A 25247-nucleotide genomic window follows, 5' to 3' on the forward strand; every position below is an offset into this window, starting at 1 on the left:
TTGCAAATGCTTATGCAAAATAAAAAAGGAGCAGAACAAAGACTACAAAGGCTAGAAATCACTTTTTTGCCCTTTTCATCTTTTTTTTTCTTTTCAAAAACACATCCCCTCTCTCTACATGAGCCCATCAGTGTCCACAGGTCCTTGCCCAAAGCAGCTCTATGTAATAGACTGTGACACTGGTACCTGCTCCACTTCATCATTCAGACTGTAAACTGGGATAGCGCAACCACCCACTGGACACTTAGGCAGCATCCTGACAAAGAAAAAGGCGCGGCGGATCAGCTTTGCATCAACGATTGCTCAGCGGATAGCAGGTATGAAATGATGCACCTCTAGGTGACATAACGCACCACAAGCATCCATTTGTGCTCGGAGAGAGGCATTACGAGTGCATCTCCTGTTGTGTCAACAAGGATATATAACCGGGGAAGTGCCAATATCATATTACCGGTGAATCACCCGCTTTTAAAATATGGTTTACAGAATCAGTTTACACGCTGTGAGTTGCCTCCGACTTCTCCTGTCAGGCGTTTTAGCTCTGCGTAAAAGAGATGTGGCATGTTTAACTGCGGTGGGAGGGCTGAGGGGTAAAGTGGTGAAATTTGTTGTTGGCAAAATGCTTAAACTGCCACATGGTATTTACAGAAAACTCTTATACTTCGACGTACATACATATGGCTCGCATTTCAAACACCTTCTCCCCGAGGAAATAAAATGATGTCAAGTGTTTGATGTCCAAAGTGAGTTTACAGCCAAAGGCTTCCGTACCTTTCAAATTTCCCCCCTTGTTTGTCAGCTACCTGCTGTTTCACGAGACAGAGGCTTGTCGGAAGCTATCGCCACAGACTTTCTGTTTGAAGCAATTCAATTAGTCACATGTGAGATAACACTTAGCTTTCTACTAGCCTTCCCCCCCCCCCCCCCCTCACACATCATCTAATCTCTCCCTTTTTTCTTGGGTAGAAATTTGGACAAAAAACAATCAAGTTCAAACAACAGCTCCAAAAACGAAAAAAAAACCTACCATCTGGTTACCCTGCACTGGGTGACACAACTTTGGAAATGGTCTTTTTTAGACGACAACAAACAGCCTTTTGTCCTTCATCAGCAGAGATGACATGAAAAAGATGAGACGTGTTCATAGGATATGAGTGATGTGACATTATAGTGGCTGTCTCTGAGGTGTCTGGCTATTTTAAATAGCTTCCATATGAGCCGGGGCACTGCCTCCTTCCTCTGCGCCCACTGCGCTCCTCTCTTCTAAGAGTGCATTGCAAGAGATTAATTTAATGCTCTGCCAGGATCATAAAGATCAAACAAGTGGAGAGATATCATTAAACCATTGGAATGTTATCTCATTTATCTAAACAAACTGATGCGATGAACAAGCCTAATTAAAAAGCTCACCATAAACAAAGCTTCGGATGGCGAGGCCTCACCCCCTCTCTGACAATGGAACACATTTATTTTATTAATCTAATGCATCATGTATCATATCATTACAGTTCAATATATCTATCATTAATTTTATTCCCTTCACTTAAAGCTTTTATTGGAATTACTTTGGTTATTAGTTGGTTCTAATGTATTGGTTACCTCTGAATCTGGCTGCTACAATCTCTCTTATCTCGCTGCATAAACCTGTGCATGTTATTCAAATTGCCTCATTTATTATGATAGCTTCCTCATGTAAATTGTGCTGACTGCTCGCCCTTGCACAGTCCTCATTAGACTAATGAAAACCTTCAAACGAAAAAACTAAACAACCTGCCAAATAAAGGTCTGGGGTTATTATGAAAATTACAACTGTGGGAGCCGGGAGAAGCTCTCTTCATTAATTCATGCTCAGCAAATTGGTAACTAATTTAGTTGCACTCCTCTGCATTAATGGGTTATTTTATAAAAATGTTTTCCACAGCCCGAGACCTCTGGTGCACACACTGGAGAGCTCAGAATCCTAATCAAGTCCAGTGACATATTAGGAATTGACAATCTCAAAGATAATGCGGCGCGTGTTTGCCGGTAGATGTGTGCGGGTCAACTAGCTAGGATTGGTGTGGATTGCCGGGTCATTTGCTTTCTCCTCTAATATTGCGAAGAAATTACAGTCCATTTGTGTTGATTATCTGAGTGTGGAGGAGGCACTTCAGTTAAAGAAGTAAGGTTTGTGCTACTGAGCAAAAAGATTCAGCTGATTTAGCGTGCGGATACTTGGTTAAATCTCCTCCTGTCTCCGTGTTTGCGTTGCTCTGCCTGACTCTCTTTTTGCCACACACATGCATAGACAGTTAGACAGTTTGTGACCCATAAATTCAGCTCATGATCCTGCTAATTATTACTATTCACTGCTTCACACCCTGCAAGTGAAGGTCTAACACTGATCTTCACGTCAGCCCAGCCAACAGGGAACATACAGCCCAATGATTTCCATAGTGGTTTTAATATCATTATCAGCCTCACCCCACCCTGCATCACCCAGCACAGCACAGCACAGCACAGCACAGCACCGCACCACCCGCCCCTGCTCTGCTCTGCTCTGCTCAAAACCAACAGAGAATACTGAAATCTATTATTTGCTTCATTTTGTATTTAATCCGCCACGCTTAGTAGATTTCTATCTTTTTTTTTCTTCTTCTTCTTTTTTTTTTTGTTCTTTACAAGCACGGCAAAATTGTAATGAAATAATGCCAGCAATTAATAATAAAAACATTTGCTTTGGACAATGTGATTGAGGTTCAGCATTTTGATTGTGTTTCCCTCTAAGTTCAGAGTTAATGGGGATTATAGGAAATAGCACATGTCAGCAAGTCTACTGCTTTATACAGAGGGCTCATTATTTCCCATATTTATGTAAAAATATCAGTATTAAGTTAGTATATAAATAAAAGCCTTCTGATTTAAACAAAATAATGCAATATATGATATAATAATACATAAATAATGCAAAATCTGTGAGAAAATCTGATTCTACAAACATTCAGCAATCACACTGTTTTTGTAATTATCTAAGGGAACCCAAAGCAGCTTATTTACATTTCTTCCCAATTTTTACAGAACAATATTCTTAGCTGTCCACACCTGTTTACTATAAGTGAACGGTGTCCCAATACAGCAGAGGACATGGGTGCATGGGAATATAAAATCTGGGTGAAAATTTGTTGAAAGTGTTCAGAACATTTAAAAAAAAAAAAAAAATGCAGGTATCTTTTGCAGAGAATTGTTAAAAACCAATGTGCTTTATCTGTTGTCATAAAACGTCATCATGGCAAGTGCAATATAAAGGGCTGACATGTGTTGTAAATGTAAAGCATCTACAGCAGGTAAACACAGTAACACTGCAAAAATGTGTGCGACATTTCATCCAACCATTTAAACTAGGGCTGTCAAAGTTCACGCGATAATAACCTGTTGACGCAAATTTGTTTAAACGCGACAAATTTCTTTAATGCAACCGATCTTTCTGAGGTTGTGGTGGGCTCAGTTTTAAAGCTAGAGGGAAGATACTGGTATTATTTGAAAATAGAAAAACCTAAAGAATCCTTTGGTACCACGTCATGTTAGCTTGTCACGAAATGACGCTCCAAACTTACACTAAATTTTGGCGAGGAAAAACTGTCATGGCCATTTTCAAAGAGGGTTCCTTGACCTCTGACGTCAAGATATGTGAATGAAAATGGGTTCTATGGGTACCCACGAGTCTCCCCTTTACAGATATGTCCACTTTATGATAATCACATGCAGTTTTGGGGCAAGTCATAGTCATGTCAGCACACTGACACACTGACAGCTGTTGTTACCTGTTGGGCTGCAGTTTGCCACGTTATGATTTGAGCATATATTTGACTCTAAATGCAGTACCTGTGAGGGTTTCTGGACAATATTTGTCTTTGTTTTGTGTTGTTAATTGATTTCCAATAATAAATGTATACATACATGTGCATAAAGCAAGCATATTTGAGTATTTATTACTTGACAATTCTCCCTTTAAGGTACATTTTGAACAGATAAAAAAGGTCTGATTAATTTGCGATTCAATATTTTAATCGATTGTTAGCCCTAATTTTACCACGTCGACACATATTTACACTACAGGTCACCTTCTTAAGTGCATATTTGATTTGTAGTCGGTAAACTTATAGGTAGAGGGTTTGACTGACTATTCAGGAGTTTTGTTAGAGTAACACAATCTACAACTGGGATAAACAGGAAGCAAGAAGAATAAAGAGGCTGAGTCACTACAAATCCTGCCAAAGGCTTCACATTTCTCAGATTGTATTACCAATATTCACAGACAGGAACTGAAAATAATATATTTCCTTTCCAACACTGAACACTACTCAGTTTTTTTGTCTGCCACTTCTGCAATCTATTTAGAACACATTAGAATTGTAAACACTGAGTCAGTGGTACCAGACAGTAGAACTATGGAATATATGATGTAACCATAATCTGTGACTATTGTTAATTTAGGAATATCTTTTTTTTAAATTATATTTCTTAATATAAGTAAAATCTGCCATGGTGGCAGGCGAGTGATAAGACATTTTTATCTGCCACAGCCAACATTTACCCTGTATCTGGCAGGTGGCAGGTGCTAATTTCATTCCCTGTTCACAGACTTAAAACATCTTCCAAGTTCTAGAAATGTCAGGTGTTTTTTTTCATTGATAAAAGTGGTGTTATCTTCCACTTCAATCGGTACAAAAAGTTGAAGTTGATAACACTTGAAGGCACCCTGACCAACAACAGTCTCATAGAAATATGAGACACATTAACCAAATGTGGGCTCCTTGTCTCCACTGTTAGCTCAGTGGGTTCTCCTGCCTCCACTGGTTTTGTGATATCAACTAGATTCAGATTTTTCTGCAGATTCACAAACCTGCTCTGCTCTCCTTAAATTGTTGAGCCTTCGTCTTTGTTATCAGACTTAATTCTCAGAATTAAAACGTACATTATAGGCAACTGGAATAGAACCGGTCCAGTAGAGCACAAATGTAGTACTCAGTCACTTGCTTCTCATAACATCTGTCACTTTCATACATAGTGAAGCTAAGTCCTTACCTTAAAATGTATATTGTGAGTTTAAAAAAGAAACAATACAAATCAGAGTTCTTCTTATAGTGGAAATCTTTCACAGCATCATGTAAACTACACCACTCTTATTTTCTTTTAAATTAAAGCTGACTCACCTTTTTCATTGTGCATCCTCTTTAATTCATGGCTCATGTCGTGGGCCAGGTCTCCCTCTTTAGGCCCAGGCGGGATATTTGGGGACAGGCCTAGGAGGGCGTGGTTCATGTGCAGGCCGTTGTGGTGTATCGCTGGAGGGAAGATGACAAAACAGTCAACAGGAGTGGCATTTGGAACATTATTGAGAAGACGCTTTTCCACTTAAATTGACAAATTTTGCTTTTTTTTCTTCACCATTTATCTGTGTGACAAACGTACGTATCCTATCGGAGGAGCTTTCTGTGTGGGCCGGGGAGCTGGACACACTGCTGCTGCGGTGGGACGACGGGTGACTGCCGGGCCTCCTGTGGTCTTCTAAGGAAGGAGCAGGGGAGGGACTGTCCGGCACCCGTTCCTGAAACCCCAGCAGCGCCAGAAACACATACCCTCAAAATAAATATCTGATGTAGACTGAAACATTACACCACACGAAGGAAGGAAGGAAGGAAGGAAGTTGCGTTTAACCATCTAGTATTATAACATTACTTAGGGCTGCACGACTATTTTGATCGATATTGAGATCGCGATTATTTATCCCGACTATTCCTAGATTTTAAGGGCAAAATATTTTTATTGCAAATTCACATTTAAATAAACAAAGCGCTGTTTTCATTTCAATGTTGTGCTAAATTCCAACTGTCAAAAATTCTAAATGTTATCCTTGTACTTTGTTATTGTCATCTATAGTGGTTATTTGCATACAAACACAAAATTCAGATGATTAGGAAATAAATAATTTTATTTTTATTGATAAAAAAAAGAAATCTTGGAATTAGTAGTTCTGATTCTATATTATAAGCTGCTTAGAGCTAGTCTTAGGAAGTTAAACAGGTCCTAATCCCCTCTCTCTATTATCTATTTTATATTGCTGTGAAAACATCTCCTTCAAACTACTCTAGTTTCTCACCAAAAACTCAATTTTACGAGATTACATTTGAACGCATCATGATAGCATTACAATCTACCATCGCCCAATACTCCTTTTACTGAGTAGAGCTTTAACTCACCATAAGCACCATAACGGAGCTGTCTAGCTTGTAGTTTCATGCTGTCGGCAGACGAGCTGGTCACTGTGATTACTGTGAGCTGCATCATGGGAATGAATTACGATATAACAAGAGCCTGATTAAGTTATTTGTTTTTAAAGGCATAATATGTAACCATTGTCAGCCGCTGTTTGTGAACACAAGGTTTTCGAAGTTGTCTCCTCCTCGTCAGCTCGACGAGCGAGGGAGGGAGAGAGCAGCGGCGGTCGAGCGGGCTGTAGAGTGAACGGAGAGAGATCAAATCAAGAGAAATAAAAGATTATTTTCTCATTGTTTCCCGGCGGTTACGTTCTAAAACAATTATGTTTATGACCACTTTAAGGTTGTTGCTCCACGGCTTATTTTGTACTTACATTTGTGACAAATTGCAGCTTTATGTCTTCTTCACTCACGCTGAAGAGCTTCCACACGGACGACATGTTGTGTGGTTGACATTACTGGCTATACCGCTGTGTGCCGACTTAAAACCATCATGTGGCGGCTGCACATGTGTGTCTGACTGGCAAAAAAATGGATATATGAGACTTCTGAAAAGCGGTCAATCGGCTGCTGACTGATGGTGCATCTCTAGCTGTTAGTTTAGGAAGCGCTTGATTTACGCAGCAGAGTTTTCTATGAGCGGAGCATGTATCATATAAGTCAATATTGCTGCGATCATGTGATCGCGATTCATATTCAATTAACTGTGCAGCCCTAACATTACTACTTTAAAATTTACCTTTATTACAGAGGTGACCATTCTGGAGGGCAGACTCTGGCCCTGTGCTGCGGCGGCCATGTTTGCAATGGTGCTGAGGTGGTTCATCTGGCTCATCGCCATGGTGACAGAGGCTGGGGGCAGGCTGACTGGGATCAGGGGGTGTGGCATCATCATGAAGGGGAGTTCCAGGCCTGAGACACATGAAGAGGTCGTTGGTTACTCAATGATGCATATTATGAGTGAGATACCCACAGGGGGAAACTTCTGAGGCGCTGTCTGAAAACTCCAAACCTGCTGCTGTTAATTCAGCAATCAGTAATTCCCACCACTGAGATACCCTTTAAAATTGGTGTCCAATAACACTAAAGCTTTACACTGCCATCCATTAGGAAAAAAAAAAATGGAATAATTCAAATTAATCGCTTCTCGGGTATCTTTCCATGTTAACATAATACACATAAATGTTTTACAACACATGTTAATAATAGATACTACTGCAATAATAATAAAGAAAACGGGGATGATAACTATATATACACAGTCATTCAAAGACCAAAGTTTACACAGCAATAAAGATGCATCAATTATTCCGTGATGAATAAAAAGGGCACATTATGGAAATTGTCTCAATATTTACATATAAAAAAATATCTCTGTAAAAACAATCTTGAAAGCCATTACCCAAATGACTAGTTAAATGTGCTAATGACAAACAAGTACCGTCAGACCGCAGTATGGCAATGACTTTAGGCTAATTATAGCAGCCTATATTCCAGACCAGAGAGAGAGAGAAGAAGAAGAAGTAGAAGAGAGCGAGACCAAAAAGAGACTTTCAGCTCGCACAATAATGGGATTTTCATTTCTTTTCTTTTTTTTACACGCACACAAATTATTCCATTACAACATCAGAGATGTCTTACAAATGTTTTAAATTATTCAATTGCTGTCTGGCAATAGACGCCTAATTGGGAAAATTGAAGACATTAGTAGTCCGAAAATGTAAAGAATGTCTTATAAAGATACCATGGGGGGTTCGTAGTTAGTCAAACTGTGGCCCTGCACTGCGCTTCTGAATGGCTTAATGAAAACAAGCCAACTTTCAAAGGACATGAGCGCAGACAGAAGGTCAAAGCTAGGTGTCTGTACCCCCCCTCAAACCACCGCACCCCCACCTTCCTCCTCCCTCTGCTCTATGGGGACTTTGAACTGGCAGGATCAAAAGTGACTGGGAGCAGTTTGGTCTCATTCCTCCGCCACTCAGATGCTTTTCCTCAACTGCTTTAAAGAAAACCTCATAGACACTATTGGATCTGATTGAGCTTCTCTGTTGATTTTTCACTCTTTTTTTCTCTCTTTTTCTTGGCAGCCCAGTTCAAGGTAAAAAAGGAAAAAGAAAAAAAAAATCTGTGTGAAAGAAAGAGGGGGGGGAAAAAAGATACTGCGCTACAGAAAGCTGATCCACAAAACAACTCCACTCTTCTTTTTTCTGACAAAACATCAGTAGCCAAAGGGCAAGGAGATCTGCATGGCGACGCCTCTAAAGAGAAGGACACTGGTTGAAAAATGAAAGGACATGAGAAGTACTCCTCTCTCTCATTCCCCTCTCCTTCTAAAAGAAGCATTGATTTCCATAAGAAAGATGGCATGCAGTTTCTCAGTGGCGAGTATTCCCAAACAATATAAAGCGGCGGAGATTAAAGAAAGGCGGAAGCCAAGCAGCACCTTGTATCAGCGCCTCGGCTGTAGCTCAGACTGAATCAATTACCACTCAGCAGGCTAAGCTCAATTAAAAAACACCACAGAGGGGCCTGATTGCGGGAGTACTTACTGTAGGACAACATGGGGAGGTTTAGGCTACCTATCAGCCTTTCAAGGCCACTCAAGGGCCAGAGTGAAGAGACTTATTCTGCCTTTGAGGTGGATACATTACACCCATTCAATCAAACACGCATTAAAGACACATGGACGTAAGTAGCCAAATTTTCACCAAATCAATAAACTGACGAAAAAGGGTAGAAAATAAAACTGTTAATCAAAAACTTTATCTTGTATCTTTGCCATATCTTGACGTTACATGAATTTATGTGACGTGTCTCCACCTGAGGGACAACCCCGGTGGAGAAACAGTGGACCTCTGTTCGCTCTAAGTGGTATTAGTCTCGCTTTCAGTGCCTGTCCAGCCCCTTTCATGTCACCCCATCCTAAAGCAGTGTTTCTCCCATAAAGGCCCATTCAGTGCCACTGTAGGGGAATGTGCCACAGACCAACGAGGGTCCACCAAATCCCTTTATTTGTTGCTGAAAGGAGCCAGGTGAGGAGGATACTGGTTCATTCAAGGAATCTGGCATCTTTTTGCAAGACAGTTAAGTGTTCCCCCCCCTCCCCCCCCCCCCCCCTTTCATTCATATGCAATTCCTTCCCATTTGTTTTATCCTTTCTAAATAAAAGCAACTGCATTACACAGGCCTGAAAGATTTTTAACTTAATACGCAGGGTGTATTTCTTTTCCAAAAACAGAATCAACAAACATTAGTCAGACTCATTAATCGCCTCGATATTGTGTAGATATTCCAGTGGGCAAACCGTTAGAAACATATTTGTCAGATTGTGTTTATCTCCGATACAGAAGTTCAGACCTGATGAGAGGTGAATTCCCACAAGCCCACCACCCCCCCCCCCCCTACTCTCTCCTGAAGGGCATAAACAATGCATTTGGAGTAATTTACCTGAAGTAAGCCTGAGGGACCTGCAAAGGTGAACTCCTATTTACCATCATTAAAACTACAAATCACTTAATACCAATATAAACAGCTCAGCTATTATGTTGGCGCGGTTGCTCGCGAGTTCACGCATGGATAAGCAAAGATCTGAATCGCGGAGGATGAATTGAATGAATTAAAACAGCCCTTGGTAACGGCATGATTAAAAAGCTGTTACATCAGATCCAAACCGCACGGCTGACGTGGGTCCGACACTTAAAAGCATCGCACCGAAAAAAGATTGAATGTTGAATGCTTTAAAAATGATTAAAAAGAGAGCAGTAATTTATTTTGATGACAGAAATGATAACCTGCGGTGATTTGTGCGGCAGTTAATCTTCATCTAAACAGGACTTCAGCCTTTCTGGACGTCTAACCCTACGGAGGAAAATAAGAGAAAAAAAAGGAACTAAGCCATTGTCATTGAAAATGGTACGGAGGTAGCAGCCAGCCCCTTACCCTTAACTCTGTTGTGGACAGATTTCCCCTGACAAAAATTAAACTAGCTCCTACTTGGCACTTTATTATCTCTTCAACTGAATGATTTATTGTTTGTGGAGCGAAAGAACCAAAGAGAGGGGGAAGATTACATTTCCAGCCAAAGCTCAGGCCTGATCTCGTTTTTTACTCCCTCTGTCCAGGAAAAAAGCTCCCGACAAACAATAATGTCAGCTGTAATTGATCGGAGGTCGCCGGCTGGGCCTGCAGTAAAAGCGCACTATTTAAGCGACAATCGGCCCCGCGCTCTTCAGACGCTGGCTAATGAAGCTGTCTGTCTGGGCTATTTACCTTCTCTTAAATGGAAGGGGAGAGATGTACTGTAAGAGACAGGGCTGGAGAGGATCTGCCTCTCGCTGCCGTGAAATAGGACCTGCACATGCCTCAGGAATGTATAATTGGTTGGCGCAGCCAAAGCTGGGGATCCGGTGCTAATTAAATGACTTGTTTAAAGCCTATCTGTCTTTGTTTGGGAGGCTCTGGGCTTCAGAACAATGCATTGTAAATGCTGTTGTCAAACAAACATTCCTGGTTATCCTTTGATTTGAATTGAACAAGACAAAGGGCTGATTTGCTCAGCGCTAAGCCTTTGGTTTTCATCGTGTTGAGATATTTTTTTTTTCCCCTCTTCTGATCTGTCAAACTGAACAGGACCATTCCAGTCAAGCAGCTAAATGAACTGACTGACTGCACAATGCATACGCAGTTCTGCCCGCCGCAAAACAATCTCAGTTTTCCTCCTAATTGCGCTTGTAAAAATGCCCCCATGTCGCGTATGTATTCCTCCAACAAAGGTGAGACGGCGGCGCACACACATGGAGAAGTCTTTGTTGTGGTCGTATCAAGGATTTGCACACCGGTCCCAAAAGGAAATGAGGGGGCTCGTGAAAAAGTGTCTGTCATGCGGCAAGACATTTTAGAGGTCTCTCCATAGCGCTAATCAGCTATTCATCTTTACTATAACTATTAATCTCCTCCAAAAATCAGAAGCCCTGCCATGTGAGATGGAGGGGAGCCTTATAGCCATTAGATCAAACATAAGACGCAGCCTCTATAAATATGTTGTCTGGCATGGTGGTGGTGCCACTTTACACAACACAAGCTTACATATGCACGGAAACACAACTGCCTCCACACACACACACACGCAAACAAGAAAAAAACAGACACACACAGATGGCAGGTTCAGTCAAGGCTGGTGAGTCCTGTTTCTCATTAAAATGGGGGGAGAGAGGAAGGTATTGAGCTTTGATGTAGCCACCCACAGCTCCTCAGTGTCATTGAATGAAACTTTGAAGCCTTTTGTGTTTACGCAGTTAATGTTGATAATAAAGCAAACATCTTGCCTTTGTTAAATACCTGCTGTACACTCACGTGTGCGCACAAGCAAACACGCAAACGGACACATAAAAAGAATGCGTCGCGCGGTAACAAGGTGAGGTAAACATGAAAACACACAGACACTCAGACAATGACGGCGTATAGATATGTATTATGTACACGCGTTGTGGTGGAGCCAGCCAAACATAAAAACACATGCAAACAATATCCTTTACATTACGAGAGCCATGATTGGACACATTTCAAGCAAATTCAACAAACACAACGTGTTCTGCACGCGAGGATAAAGAGATACGCTTTTCCAATGATTCGGGCGGGCGAAGATTTCCTGCCAAGATGCCTAATGTAATGTAATGTATGAGAAACCATGATAAGAAAACATTTCTGGTTTGATGAGGTAACATAATTGCTTCCCTACCCAAACCACTGGAGTGTAACATGTGGTAGAAATTACCAAGGAGACAGACAAGAGGTGTTTGTCCTTTAAGTGTATAAAATCTAAAGCAGGCAACTTTTATAGGATAATTCCAATCCTCGGCTCTAATGGCACGCATTCCTTATGAAAATTGAAAGATCAATCATCTCCTTGACAGATCTGTTGTGGAGAAAAGTTCTTCCCCATCTTTGAAGAGAAAAATGCTAAACACGTCTCGCCGTCGCCGCAGCAGCCCCCCTGTTTTAGCTGTCTATTTGTCTCTTTGCTGAAAATGTTAACGAACAGGGCAATAATCAAGCCATATGCTTGCATGTGGCAAATCTCATTACAGTAAATGACCTTTACCAACCAATGCCAGCATCCTTGTGCTTGATAACACAGAGCGTATAGGGTGGTGGGTGGGGGGGAGACAATGGTGGGTTTAGTTAACGCAATCATGCACATGGCTGGGGGTGGCCAGGACGGCCAGGCCTTCAGGACACATTAGCAGACACTGTCCGCTTCTCTAATTTGGGTCGGAACCAAGCTCACTTTACATTTGTCACACATCACTCTTGATAAATACGGCAGCATCGGCGCGAAAGCACCAACATCTGATCGCTGACAATAAGCCGTGGCACGGAAAAGTGCTGCGAGCAGAAGAGGAGAGCAGAAGGAGAGGAGAGATATTACTAGCAGCTGTTACTACTGCGGGTGCAATATATTCAAGCCCAATCAATAAAGCTGCTACAGACAGTGACACCCAAGCAGACAGAGGAATCATTTTCATCTGATACTTAGCAAAGGCTCCCCTTTTAAAAAGATTGCTTTCAGTCAATGACAACCAGTTGTCATTTGACTAAGGCTCCTGAAATGAAATATATTGACGAGCGTTATCAATCACGGCCCACTCTGCCGTCATATCACTTTGGTGGAAGAGGAGGGGGGATCGGTTTGCATGTGGTCATCAGATCATCCGTTTTAATTACAAAATTAGCATCACTACCTCCTGCGCTCTCACTTCCTCCATTACAATCGCCTCCTGAGAGAAAATCAGTAATGCAGTGTATAGTTTACAGTAGTGCTAATGAGTTCAAGGTGAACTGACTGTGACGTGAATTTTATATGACTGCAGTCCCAGAAAAAATGTTGTTAGTTTGGATTTAAAGTTCGGGTAAAGCAAAAACAAATATGTGTTCTGAGTTCGTCACATCAAAGAAAAACGTGTTATTAACGTGTTATTAACCCAGACAAATTTGAATGATTAATAAAATTGCCAAGTATATAAAATTGGTAGGGCTGTCGAAGTTAACGCGAGAATAGCGCGTTAACCGAAATTCCTTTTATCGCCACTAATTTCTTTAAAGCATTACCTGAAGTTGTGTTTTTAAGGTTGTAAAGGGATTATTTTTAAAGCTACAGTGAAGATACTGGTATCATATGAAACTAGAAAAGGAATCCATTGGTACCAACCATGTCGTACTAGATTGTCAAGAAAAAACTCCAAACTCCAGGCTCCAAACTTGCACAAAATTTTGGTGAGGAGAAACTGGCATGGCCATTTTCAAAGGGGTCCCTTGACCTCTGACCTCAAGATATGTGAATGAAAATGTGTTGTATAGGTACCCACAAGTCTCCCCTTTACAGACATGCCCACTTTATGATAATCACATGCAGTTTTGGGACAAGTCATAGTCAAGTCAGCACACTGACAGCTGTTGTTGCCTGTTGGGCTTGAGTTTGCTAAATGCAGTACCTGTGAGGGTTTCTGGACAATATTTGTCATTGTTTTGTGTTATTAATTGATTTCTAGTAATATATACATACATTTGCATAAAGCAAACATATTTGCTCACTCCCATTGTGAAAACAACATTAAATACACTTTGAACAGATCAAAAATGTGTGATTAATTTGCAATTAATCGCGATTAACTAGGAATCATGCAATTCATTTCAATTAAATATTTTAATCAGTTGACAGCCCTAAAAATTAGGTATCAAAATCCTGAAAAAATAAGCAGTATTATCTACTCTGAAACGCTGGGGGCGTGTCCACTGAAGGCGCTGAAACCACACCCAATCGCGTGTGAGGGTTGATTACTAGGGTTGGGCGATATTGATTATATATGTAAAGTTACAGCAGTATATACAACACTGCTTGTTGGCCATCTCACTGCTGCACGCTACTGTTGCAGAAGGCTAACAGAGACTTCCGGCTAACTTCCGGTTTAGCCCTATGTTAACTTCAATGGGGATAAATAATTCAATCGTGCTTGGGTAAAAACTTCATGGATTCATTGACGGCCCACTGGGATTTGTCCCAGTATGCCAGATGGCCAGTACACCACTGCTAGCAAACTGTAGGCTGTGGTAAGTAAGAATAACTTGGGACTGAGTGAGAGAGCCACTGATGCTATGTGCTTAAATAGTGTTAGGGGAGGGGTTATACTAAGGATGGCTCCAGTGCGTCATCAAGCCATGATTTCAGCCCGTCCAAAAAAATCTTGAACACGAAAATGGAGAAAAACGGTCAAACTCCACAATTCAGTACTACATATTTCACACCTTTCCAGCACTTATTTTCTAACATGTATAATGTGCTCAGAAACTAATCTCTGATTTTACTTTAACTGGACTTTAATTACATTTAAGTACACAGATGAAATAATAAATAACATTATTTTAAGATTATTTCAATCATTTTGTTGGAATGGGAGTATTTTGTTATGGATTCTAAACACAATTTATCAAGAAAATACCTTCCCTTGTTTGTTCACGCTGTGAAGGACATGCTGAGATTGTGAAATTCCTTAACATTGTTTGAACTTGCTCTACTCTCTCGCTCTTTATCTCGGTCTCAGGGGAGAGGCTGTGTGATGGCGAAGATGTCTGGCCTCCGAATGGCTGATAGCTCTATTTGGATGAGGGTTCCCATATCATAATTGAGAAGAAACACCTTTCGGTTCAGGCAACCGACAAGAGTGCTTTCGTGGAACAGAACCAACTATTTCGATCACACAAAATGCTCTCTGATTCCCCCTCCCCTGATTGCACCATAGGCAACGGAACGTTTTTGTTTTTTTCCTGGGGTAATCACAGTAAAAGAGTCATTTTGTTGTTGTCATCACTGTCTTGTCATTACTGTTATTGTGTGTACACAGTAATATTATTACTCTACGCTAATGTTTCCTCTTAGACATAATCATAGTGAAATGAGAGCAAATGATATACAAGCTCTAATGCTGCGCCATCTTTAGCTGTGTATGTGGAAAACAGCTCCACATGCCACGCAATTACACGCCGTGCATACATTTCACATTACTCCAACCTGCGAAAGCCCATCATCACTGAAAGGTTGAATGTCATTTATTACACGTATCACATTTACACCAAGTGACATTGTCTTTTCAAATTGTGTTGATCTCTTCACTTTCAAAGGTCAGCCCCTTCCCTGGCTAAATTCAACCTGACAGAGAATAGTGAGGAGGGGACAGTCGAACGCATGCATCACCCCCCGCATCAAAGCGCTCCAAATTAATCTATCCAATTAATGAAGAATGAGGCCTAATGTTGATGAGGGATGACAACTCGACTGGTCAGTTGTTTTTTTATAGCTCTGCTCCTGCTATTGTGAGCTAACCACAAGAGACAATCAAACAAATATTTCCGTGACACGAGGTTTGTCTCGTCTCTCCTCGTGTCTGCTCCTCTATATAGCGCTCTGCGACTCCCGCCGCCACTCAAAGATGATAGAACTTGATATGGATCATTACGGAAATAATGTTTAATCAATCCCCCCCGTTATTGTAATCTATTTCTGCAGTTGTCTGCGTTTTGTGTGTATTTTGTAGCACTGCGCCTCACAATTTCCCAATCATGCATATTCAAGTGTTACGCCGATGCTTAACAGGCGACGCAACTGGAATTAGAACGAGGACATTAGACTTCATTAAAAAGAGAAATGATTATCAGGTTTATCTTTTGAAATGTCTATTAAAATGTGTGTGTCGTTCTTCACTTATCTGTCACCTGGTTCCCATGAGCCTGGCAGACTAATAGAGAGATGGTGAGGGCCAAAGCCCAAGAGAGAGACAGAGACCCATCAAGCTCTTTACTCAGGCTGGAAGGCTGTCTGTCTGCTCTGCCACTCTCTGTCTAGCTCAGTGTGTCTGATTCAGTTAATACTCCCCTTTTTTTTACCCCCCCGCCAACACCTGCAGCTTAAACAGACCCTATTTAGTCCGGCGCAGCCTTGATATCCAAATAAAGAAAACCAACAACAAACTGTAATTGCATACATCTGACACGACAATAATCTGTCGCAGTGAAAAGAGGCGTTATGATATGTTTCGTGAAAATGAATTCTATTCAGCCTATGGCTACAATCTAGTCACTCTCAAGAGCTTCGGCTGACAAAGGCTCCCACAAGAGAGCTAGAGAGGAAGATGGATGAAGTTGCCCCTAGACACTCATATCAGGTCAGTATGTGCTTTATCCCCTAATGGTTAAGGTTAGGATTGAGTAGGGGGTGATACTAGATCTGAGCCTGAGGGCCATTGTTCCGTCTAGAGGAGCAGGAAGTAGCCACCATCCTCCATCATGGCCCACATTTAGCATGCGGCTGGGCCACCAGCACTAGTGCAGCAGCTAGCAGGTTGGAGTGCAGCAGCTAGCTAGTTGGATGTGTCCTTCCACCCAGAGAGCTTTATTATTAGAAAGGACATAAACAGACTAATTAAATCGCAGCAGTGGAGCTGGGCTGACAGCTGGCGCAGAGAGTGTGACCAAACAGATCCCTATCAAAGTGCAGGAGCAGCGTCTCTATATGTGTCCTGCTTTTATGCGCGCACGACTGTCTGTGTGTCTGCTGACACGCATGCCTGTATGTTCCGTAAGTGTACGTACGTGTGTGCTTGATTTTCACCCACTTTGTGTTTATTTTATAATTGATGACTATCATTTTTTTTCCCACTCTAATTTCATTCATACACACTGTCATCTTAATGTCTTATTTATCCGTCGAGCGCAGAGCACATTGACTCACTGATATGATCCAAAATGGTACAAATGCTATCCAGCAGAGCAGTAAACACTCCAGTAATTAGTGCATGGTCTCCAGGCTGACTCCGCTCGGCTCTGCAGCACGGCCAAGCACGGACCCCATATAGAGAGGAGCCTAGTTATGCATTGATCTTAGAAAATTAAGGCTAACTGCCCCAGATTGCGGCGTCTTGATGTACCTTCTGGATGAGCAATGTACTATACTCGATATTGTTTGTAGAGTATGTACAGGATGATTTGGACTCGCTGTGCTTTAAAATGAATACGTCGTGAATAATTAATGGCGCCCCACAACCCCCCCACCTTAAAGCGTTGTTATCTGTGTGACCACGAACGCAAAACCACTGATGATGAGAAAATATGGTTTTAACACGTCAATAATGGTGAGTGCAACAAGAACGGCCTAATCAATGAGGCTGCAACGTTTGCAAACAAGGACTTGAATTATAACGCCGATAATTGATCCCTTCCATTTTTCCCCTCTCTCCTCCGTGTGATGTCATTGTTTATCGATCGCGTCCTGCCAGTGAGGGATGATGGGAAGTTTTAGAGTTTGTTTTTGCTATGACTTTTGCCCCCCCCATCCCTCCCCTTCCCCTCCACCTTTCCCTCTTTTCTCCCCCCCCTTCTCCATTTGAAATTTGCAAGCTGTAGCACCAGCTTAACCAAAAAGGATTAAGTCCCATACCCAACTGAGAACACAGATAATGCTCAGTAATTGGTAAAAAATGAAGATGAATGGGACAGCTAGATAAGGACCAATTAGCTGCTGGGAGTGTACAGCTGTGGTCTCCTCACAGAGCGCTCTCAGGGGCCAAGGCCCCCTCTTTCTCTCTCACGCGAGCATGCACACACACACACACACGCACGCACGCACGCACACACACACACACACACACACACACACACACACACACACACACACACACACACACACACACACACACACACACACACACACACACACACACACACACACACACACACACACACACACACACACACACACACATAGACGCTTGCATACACACACGCAAACATACAAGCGCGAGGGTGGGGCTTGCAGAAATTAGCCTGATGACCCTGTGAAGAGAGAGAATGATGCTTCCTCATCATCTCACCCAGAACCTCTTCTCTCAACTCTCAGTCAGGCAACACTCCAGGTACCTGTCACCAGCCGTCCAGCCTCAGCCTAGCATGTGGCTCTCCGCTCCCGGTTGGGCGCAGACAGCCTGGACTGAAGCCACAGATGTGAGACAAAAGAGCTTTCAGGTTTTTTGGAGTAGAATACAACTGCTATTGTGGTGTTACGGGTTTAGGATTAATTCAAAACGTACATTAAAAAAAAAAGAAAGTTAGCAGCGTCTTCTCCCTTCACATCCGGCTGTCTGTCTGTCGGCGAGTTATTTGCTCGGCGTGTCGTGGCATCATCTGGCTGATGACAGTGGAATTCCCATATCTAATTACAAACAGGATTTCAGCTCCATTAGAGTTGTGTGGCGAGGAGTCAGATGAGTGGCAGGGCAGCACCCAGTGGCCAAAGAGAGACAGAGGGCGAAAGACAGAGAAGTAGGTGAGACAGAGTAAAAAAAAGAAAAGAAGACAAGGCCCGCCTTATCTTTTCTTCCCACTCCTTTTTTGCAGGTCTAAAGTAACGCTGTGTTTTCCTTCCGCGGCTGAAAAAAAAAAGCAATTCCTTCTCTTGAAATTGGCAGGTGTTTGTTAGTGGGCAGCTGACAATATTTTCTCTCCCAGTAATGAAGGTTGTGGCTGGGGTCAATGCACTGGGAGGGAATGGCGGGCTGTTTATCCCCCTAAAGGCCCAGCGCCACACGTGTTTTGCTTGGTCTGTGATCTGTAATTGTGGCATTTCCTGAGAGGCGCGGGAACAATCCACATTGTGCTTTGAGAGAGGGCTCCCTCTGCCCAGCTAAAGGGTGTAAGGGGGGGAAATCAAAGAAAGACACCCCCAACACACACCTCTCATTCTATCTCTATGTACATTTCCATGTCGCTCCATCACCATGTCTCTCTCTCTCACTATCTTTCTATCAGTCTCTCCCTCAATTACTCCTTACAGACATATCTATTTCTTTCTCCCCCTTCTCTCACTCAGGATGTTTGGTTATTTTGGCTGAGAGTTGAACTGGCTGTTTTTTTCTCTCCTTATAATTAATAACATTGATGCAAACAGGAAGGTCTAATTGTGATGAATATTTAATGCATTAGCCTGTTCAATTTACATCAACACAAAGACAGCGACGGGCAATCCAACTCTACAAACAGAACAGAGTGTCCTTCACTGGCTGGCTCTGTTGTGCTTTGCTTTAAGCTCTTCACAAAGATCTGCTTCAGACAAACACGGAGATGAGGCACCTGTATTTTAGCCCCGAGGAGGATTTCTTTTTCTTTTTTTTTTCTCCAACGGGTTTATGTAGAAGCTCTTTCTGATTAAATGGATCCATGTCCTTTAGTGGTATTATCAGAAGCACGCTCATTATCATATCAATTCCTATCGTGGTTGGTAACATAATTTGTGTAAGTAAACACGTCCGTTTGTGCGAGTATTAGTTTAAGCCGCCCGATTATAAAACTCCGGTCCGTTTCCTCAGAGCAGCTGTGGTCTGAGAAAAACAACATGAAGTCATACCCCAGTCAGCAACAGTCAGTCCAGTCCCAACAAAGCTGCAGCCAAATACAGTTCCCTTTCTGCCCACTCCATGCTATATCAGTCAAGTGATTTATATGTTTGGATTGCGGTTGGATAATGGGCTCGAGAGCTGGACATATTAGGCATTCACACTCCAGAATAGTTTGTGAAAGCAGGCTGCAGAGCGAGACACTAATTCTGTAATCACGCTTTCTTGTAAGTCAACTGACAAAATGTTTTTTTATCAAAAATAAACATGTGAGTGGAAGCCCGGGGGCTAGATGAAGAAGACAGCATGCTGCTAGCTGTGTTTCATGGCCCCGCGGTGCCGAGCAGGGCCATATTTCTCCGGCGTATTATCAGGATGACTCCTGCTGGCCACCATGTCACAGGAGAGTGCTTGATATAAACAAGAGATTGCTGCGACACCCAGTAATCAATATTAGGATGGTTTCAGTACCAAACATCATTTGTCTCTGCGACCATTCCTTTGACCAAACGAAGCATTAATTCAAATCATAAATCTGAGCTGATTTAAATCCCGAGGAGAGTGAGCGAGAGAGAGAGGCCCCTGTCTTGACTGCCTGCCCCTAATGATTTATTTTCTACATTTCTGCGAGCGAGAGATTTGTCCATACTCACTGACAGGTCACCTTCAAACGCCAGTGGCAGACTGTTCATCACCATGCAGACGAGCATCTCATCGCTGCGAGTAAATATTAAAGGAAAAGAATCCAATTGATTGTGGATGGGGCCGAGAGGCGTCACTGCCATATATTTCACTCAGGGAGCTAATGCTGTGGCCCGTGCACCCACACCTAGAGCTGCTCCCCCTTGCCAGAATTATGATTCTACCGGGAGCCTGTGTGGCTGGCTGTGGGCTCAAGGTTACAATTTAAATTGTAAAAAGATAAAACAGTTTCTTATTAGCTCCATTGCCATAGCCTTGCTGTTGGTACTCACATTTATCTTTATTTCCGTGACCTCGTATTCTTTTTTTTTTTTTTTACATACTCCATTCTCTTTGGAGTGATGACCTCACACTTTATGCATTTTGCATTGTTAAATCTGCTTAGAAACACATCCTGTTTCCATCTCACACACCATAAGCTCCACGGTGTCAAGTATTACTGATGAAATGTATTCAGGAGTCGAGCCATTTATTACAGTAAGTGAATCAAAACCTCCATTTAGCAACCAAAGCTACAGGGATTACATTCGGTTTATAATTTGGAATGGGCTCATGAAACCGCACTAACATACATTATCATTCTCTTTAATACACTAAGTGGTTCTGTGTGATATTAGGAAAATCCTTCTGCATTTTTCGGGCTAATAATTAATTGAAATGGCACATAGTGAAAAACCAATGCTCTCACAGCAATTCAATTAGGCCTTGTTAAAAGCTGATAGCTAAGTGAAACTGTGTTCACAGTTTCACTTAGCTATTAACAATGTTTTTTTTATATGTTTTTTTGTCTTTAAACACAAAAGTGTAACACGTGAGGAGAAAACAAGACTTACCTCACCACAGTGGATATTTACACTGCTTACAAACTGAACAAAAACAATATGTCGCCATTTTATTAAGAAAACAGCTGTATAGTGGAGACAGTCGTCTTTGCTTTGTATGGGATTATACCTCTGTTTTTTGTTTTTAGTCCTGTATATGTATTTGGCTGTTAGTTAAGTTGAATATCAAAAGCTACTTAACAGATTTCAATTAAATTTGATGGAAAGTCAAGGAACAAGTGATTCGCTTTTGCTTAGGAAAGCACTTTACATTTTGTTACTATTGAACCATTCAGTCTGTTCTCATACACCATTCATAGCTATACCTACGAACAGTAATGTAATTTGTATATATTCCACAAAATCAATTTATATATAATTCACGTAATCGTGAACCAGGAAGCATAAAGAGCGACAAATGCCGCGTAGGGAGGATGTCGGGGTGGATGAGTGGGTCAAAAAACACTAGACTTTCGCCCAAGAGACCGGTCTTCGTACCCCGTGTGAAACCAGAAGTCAATGTTGATTTATTTGTCACGTAACTTCCGTACTTAATTAACGCCCCTTCCGTAGTTATTTTAACCTAAACCACAACCTTTTCCTAAACCTAGCTAAGTGGTCCGGTTGCCTAAAGTTTATATTTCCCTAAACCTAAGTAGTTTTGTTGCCTAAACCTAACTAAGTAGTTTTGTTGAGTAAATTCAATCTTTTTCAAAACCTAACTACGTAATTTTTTTGCCGAAACCTTACTAAGTAGTACGGTAGCCAAAAGTTGATCTTTTCCTAAACCTAAGTAGTTTTGTTGCCTAAACCTAACTTAGTAGTCCTGTTGCCTAAAGTCGATAATTTCCTAAACTTAACTTAGTAGTTTTGTTGCCTAAACCTTACTAAGTAGTTTTGTCGCCGTAAGTCGATTTTTTCCTAAACCTAAGTAGTTTTGTTGCCTCATACTAACTAAGTAGTTTTGTTGCCTAGATCTAACCAAGCTGTGTACTGCAAAGATGGTAATTTACTTTGAAAAGACTGGGTACATGTAAGGAGCGCAAATTGACATGTGTTGCTGGACATTCCTAGGAAAACGCACGAAAAAAAAGGACTAACTTTTCTTAAGATATCATACGAAACGTTGTATGAGGATACGTTAAACCATGACACGTACAAGCAATTGTATTTCTTTTATTGTAATCCTTGGTTCTAGATGAATCTATCAGTATAGGCCAAACCTTTTGCAGCCTAAACATATTGTCCCCATTTTCAATTTGAGCAGCTTTTCCCATACTCATACCCATTTTGCAATAACTGGTTGCCAATTTCTTGCAAGTGGTCTAATTAATAAAAACTACCTTAACCCTTCAACTTTGGTCTATGAATTTTCCGAGTGTATGTCAAAATGGTGATACGAATATAAGTCTTAATGTGTGCATGTGTCTGCACACACATGAAATAGTTTGCAAAACGCATTTGTCTTCCGTTTATGCGAGCGCGAACGTGTTTGTGACAATATGTGCTTGAAGGGCATCCTCACCGACGCTGGAGCTGAGGTCTCCATTCTCTCCGTCGACCCCGTGGTGGTTGGCGTTGCCGTGGTAGCCGCTCATCGCCTCCAGCTTGATCTTCTTGACCTTCATGGCCTCTGCGATGGCTGCGTTGGCAGCTGCTGCCGCCGCTGCTGTCAGGCCTGGAGAGAGGAGGCAGCAGAGACAGAGCGCTTACAGACCACGCACTAACATGTCTGCTGGGGCTGAGCCACTGCACCTGCAAAACCTTTCAGAAACCTGCCCTGGCGAATAAAAAAAACAAAACAAAGAAAAAGGACTTTTGAAATAATAAAACAATGAATAATTTTATACACTATGGGGAATAAGCGCCTACGAGATCACAGCTTGGTTTTTCATCTTCTGACAGGGGATATCTTCACAGCAGGTTATCATGCTGATGGGATGGATCGGTGTGTGTGTGGCAGCATATGATCTTTATGAATGTTGCACAGTCTCCGGTATTCCACGGCACTATATTGATGTATTTGTACCTTGATAGGAACAGATGCAGTCAAGATAATAGTGCATGATGCAAGCATTTTGTATGTACAACATATAATACACAAAGTATGCGTATATATATATATATAATAGGGGAACAGTGATACACTGTGACACAGGGAGACAGAAAGAGAAGAGAACTATGTCTCAAAAATCTCCTTATCGAGGGTATTTCAATGATACCTTCTAATGTATTCAACAGATCTAATCGCCCTGAATAATGCCTAACATTGGTATTCAAATTCTTCACAGCTATACACTGTAGTGTCTCATAATAACACGGCTCTTCTGAGAGTCAAGGCCAGTCATCAAGCAGAATGGAAAACTATAAACAATGTACCAAGGATTCAAGTTTTTTGCTATTCTAATACTTGTAAATGGCTTTGAGGACATTCATTACTTGAAGGGCCAAGTGTGGAAGTTAACTAAAGAACGCGCTTCATAAAAAAAAAAAAAGGGTGAAGGAACGTATGCAATTCAATATCATTTCTATTACATTCACAAAAGCAAAACCAGCAACACACTCAGGAAATTAATGAGGCAAATAGACAAAAAAGAGCCTATTGGGCATTAGGGCACCAAATTGAAAAAAAAGGTGGATAGATTATAACAGAACATGGTGTGTTTCATTTTGTTTTGCTCTTAAGACATTAAAAGAATTGTGTTGTTTTTTTACTACCAATAAAACGTGAAAAAAGTTTTCAATTTCAGGACAAAACTACAGAAATATAAAAGTTATTTTTTTCTATCCTGACGTGTGTATTGGGAAAAATCTGGCGATACGATACTTATCATGATACAGGGGTTACGATTCAATATATTGCGATTCATTGCGATGCTGTAAGCAAGGTGATATATTGCCCTTTTTAAAATCTAATATTAGGAAAACTGTCATAGTATAAAGAACACAACATCATATGCATACAATCTGAGTAAATTGTTTTTTTAATGTAATCAGAACAGTGGGATCTGCATTTACATTTATCACATTCCCTGTAACATCCAACATCATAGCACCACTATGAGAAGGCGCATACACTGAGAGGGCTCATCTCTTTGCAAATGAAATACAGTATTGACTGAGGTAAATATTAAAATACAGAATTTATAATACATTCCTTAGTATGCACCACTTGAACAATTTTGTCAACATGCCAAATATCTTTGAGAATTCTACATGGATTCTCCTCAGGCCCGAGGCTGCTGTTTTCATGAGCAGACTAAATGACTATTGACATCACATTTTAAATTATCATTCACATTTCCACTGCCGTCTCTAAATATGCACCGGGATAGCAGCGTTCGACGTGGTCGTCCACCTCGATCAAAAATAGACTTGATATGATTGATATAGTAAGTCTGAGATTATAGACATACATATGCTGAGCACACTGCAGAGATCATAAAACATTGGTTTGTCATTGTGGTATTTCCAGGGTTCTGGCGTATTGGACGTGACTGAAATCTTTATTCATGAGGCTGGTCTCAAACAGCAGGGACAAGATAGCGCTAAAGCTCCTCTAGGCCTGGATGTGTCTCGGGAGAGTCCCGCGACTCCTCTCGCCAAACCCCAGCAACAAAATCAAAGATGCATGGCGAGGAAAAAGATATGCACCTATTAGTGGAATCGCTCATATCCCACAATACCTGCCCTTTTTACAGGGGCTGTTTCAACTGGATATGCAGGTTTTGCCTTATACGTTTGACGCAGAACAAGCGAACGTCTGCGTTTATCATCACTAAGCTGTCACGTCTCCGTGATGGGACTCAAGAGCAGCTATTAGCCATGCATCTGAGGGGAGACGCAAGTACAAGGAGAAGTAGAAATCGAACATGTGGCTCTAATAGATACATGAGAGCATGCGCACACACACGGACACGAACACACACTGACAAAACACGCACACGAGAACATACCGGCCTGGGCACCCCTCTCCTCTCATCCCCCAGCTGATAGGCAGATGGCGAGAGTCACTCTGAGCCACTGACATG

At 41.6% G+C, this 25247-nt stretch overlaps 1 protein-coding gene across 4 annotated transcripts in view; it reads right to left on the reverse strand.

Annotated features, from left to right (window-relative positions):
- Positions 1 to 25247, reverse strand: part of dachd (dachshund d) — a 140227-nt gene that overhangs the window by 24397 nt on the left and 90583 nt on the right. For 3 of the 4 annotated variants that reach the window (XM_074658687.1, XM_074658688.1, XM_074658689.1), the window contains 4 exons: positions 22742 to 22894; positions 6997 to 7169; positions 5452 to 5587; positions 5193 to 5324 (listed from right to left, as the gene is read on the reverse strand). In XM_074658687.1, coding sequence (XP_074514788.1) covers positions 5193 to 5324; positions 5452 to 5587; positions 6997 to 7169; positions 22742 to 22894 — 594 coding nt within the window. Of the gene's footprint in view, positions 1 to 5192; positions 5325 to 5427; positions 5588 to 6996; positions 7170 to 22741; positions 22895 to 25247 lie in introns of all 4 variants that reach the window. The other variant, XM_074658686.1, reaches the window with a different exon arrangement.

Source organism: Sebastes fasciatus, chromosome 14 (assembly GCF_043250625.1).
Source record: "Sebastes fasciatus isolate fSebFas1 chromosome 14, fSebFas1.pri, whole genome shotgun sequence".
In the NCBI taxonomy this organism is placed as follows: domain Eukaryota; kingdom Metazoa; phylum Chordata; class Actinopteri; order Perciformes; family Sebastidae; genus Sebastes; species Sebastes fasciatus.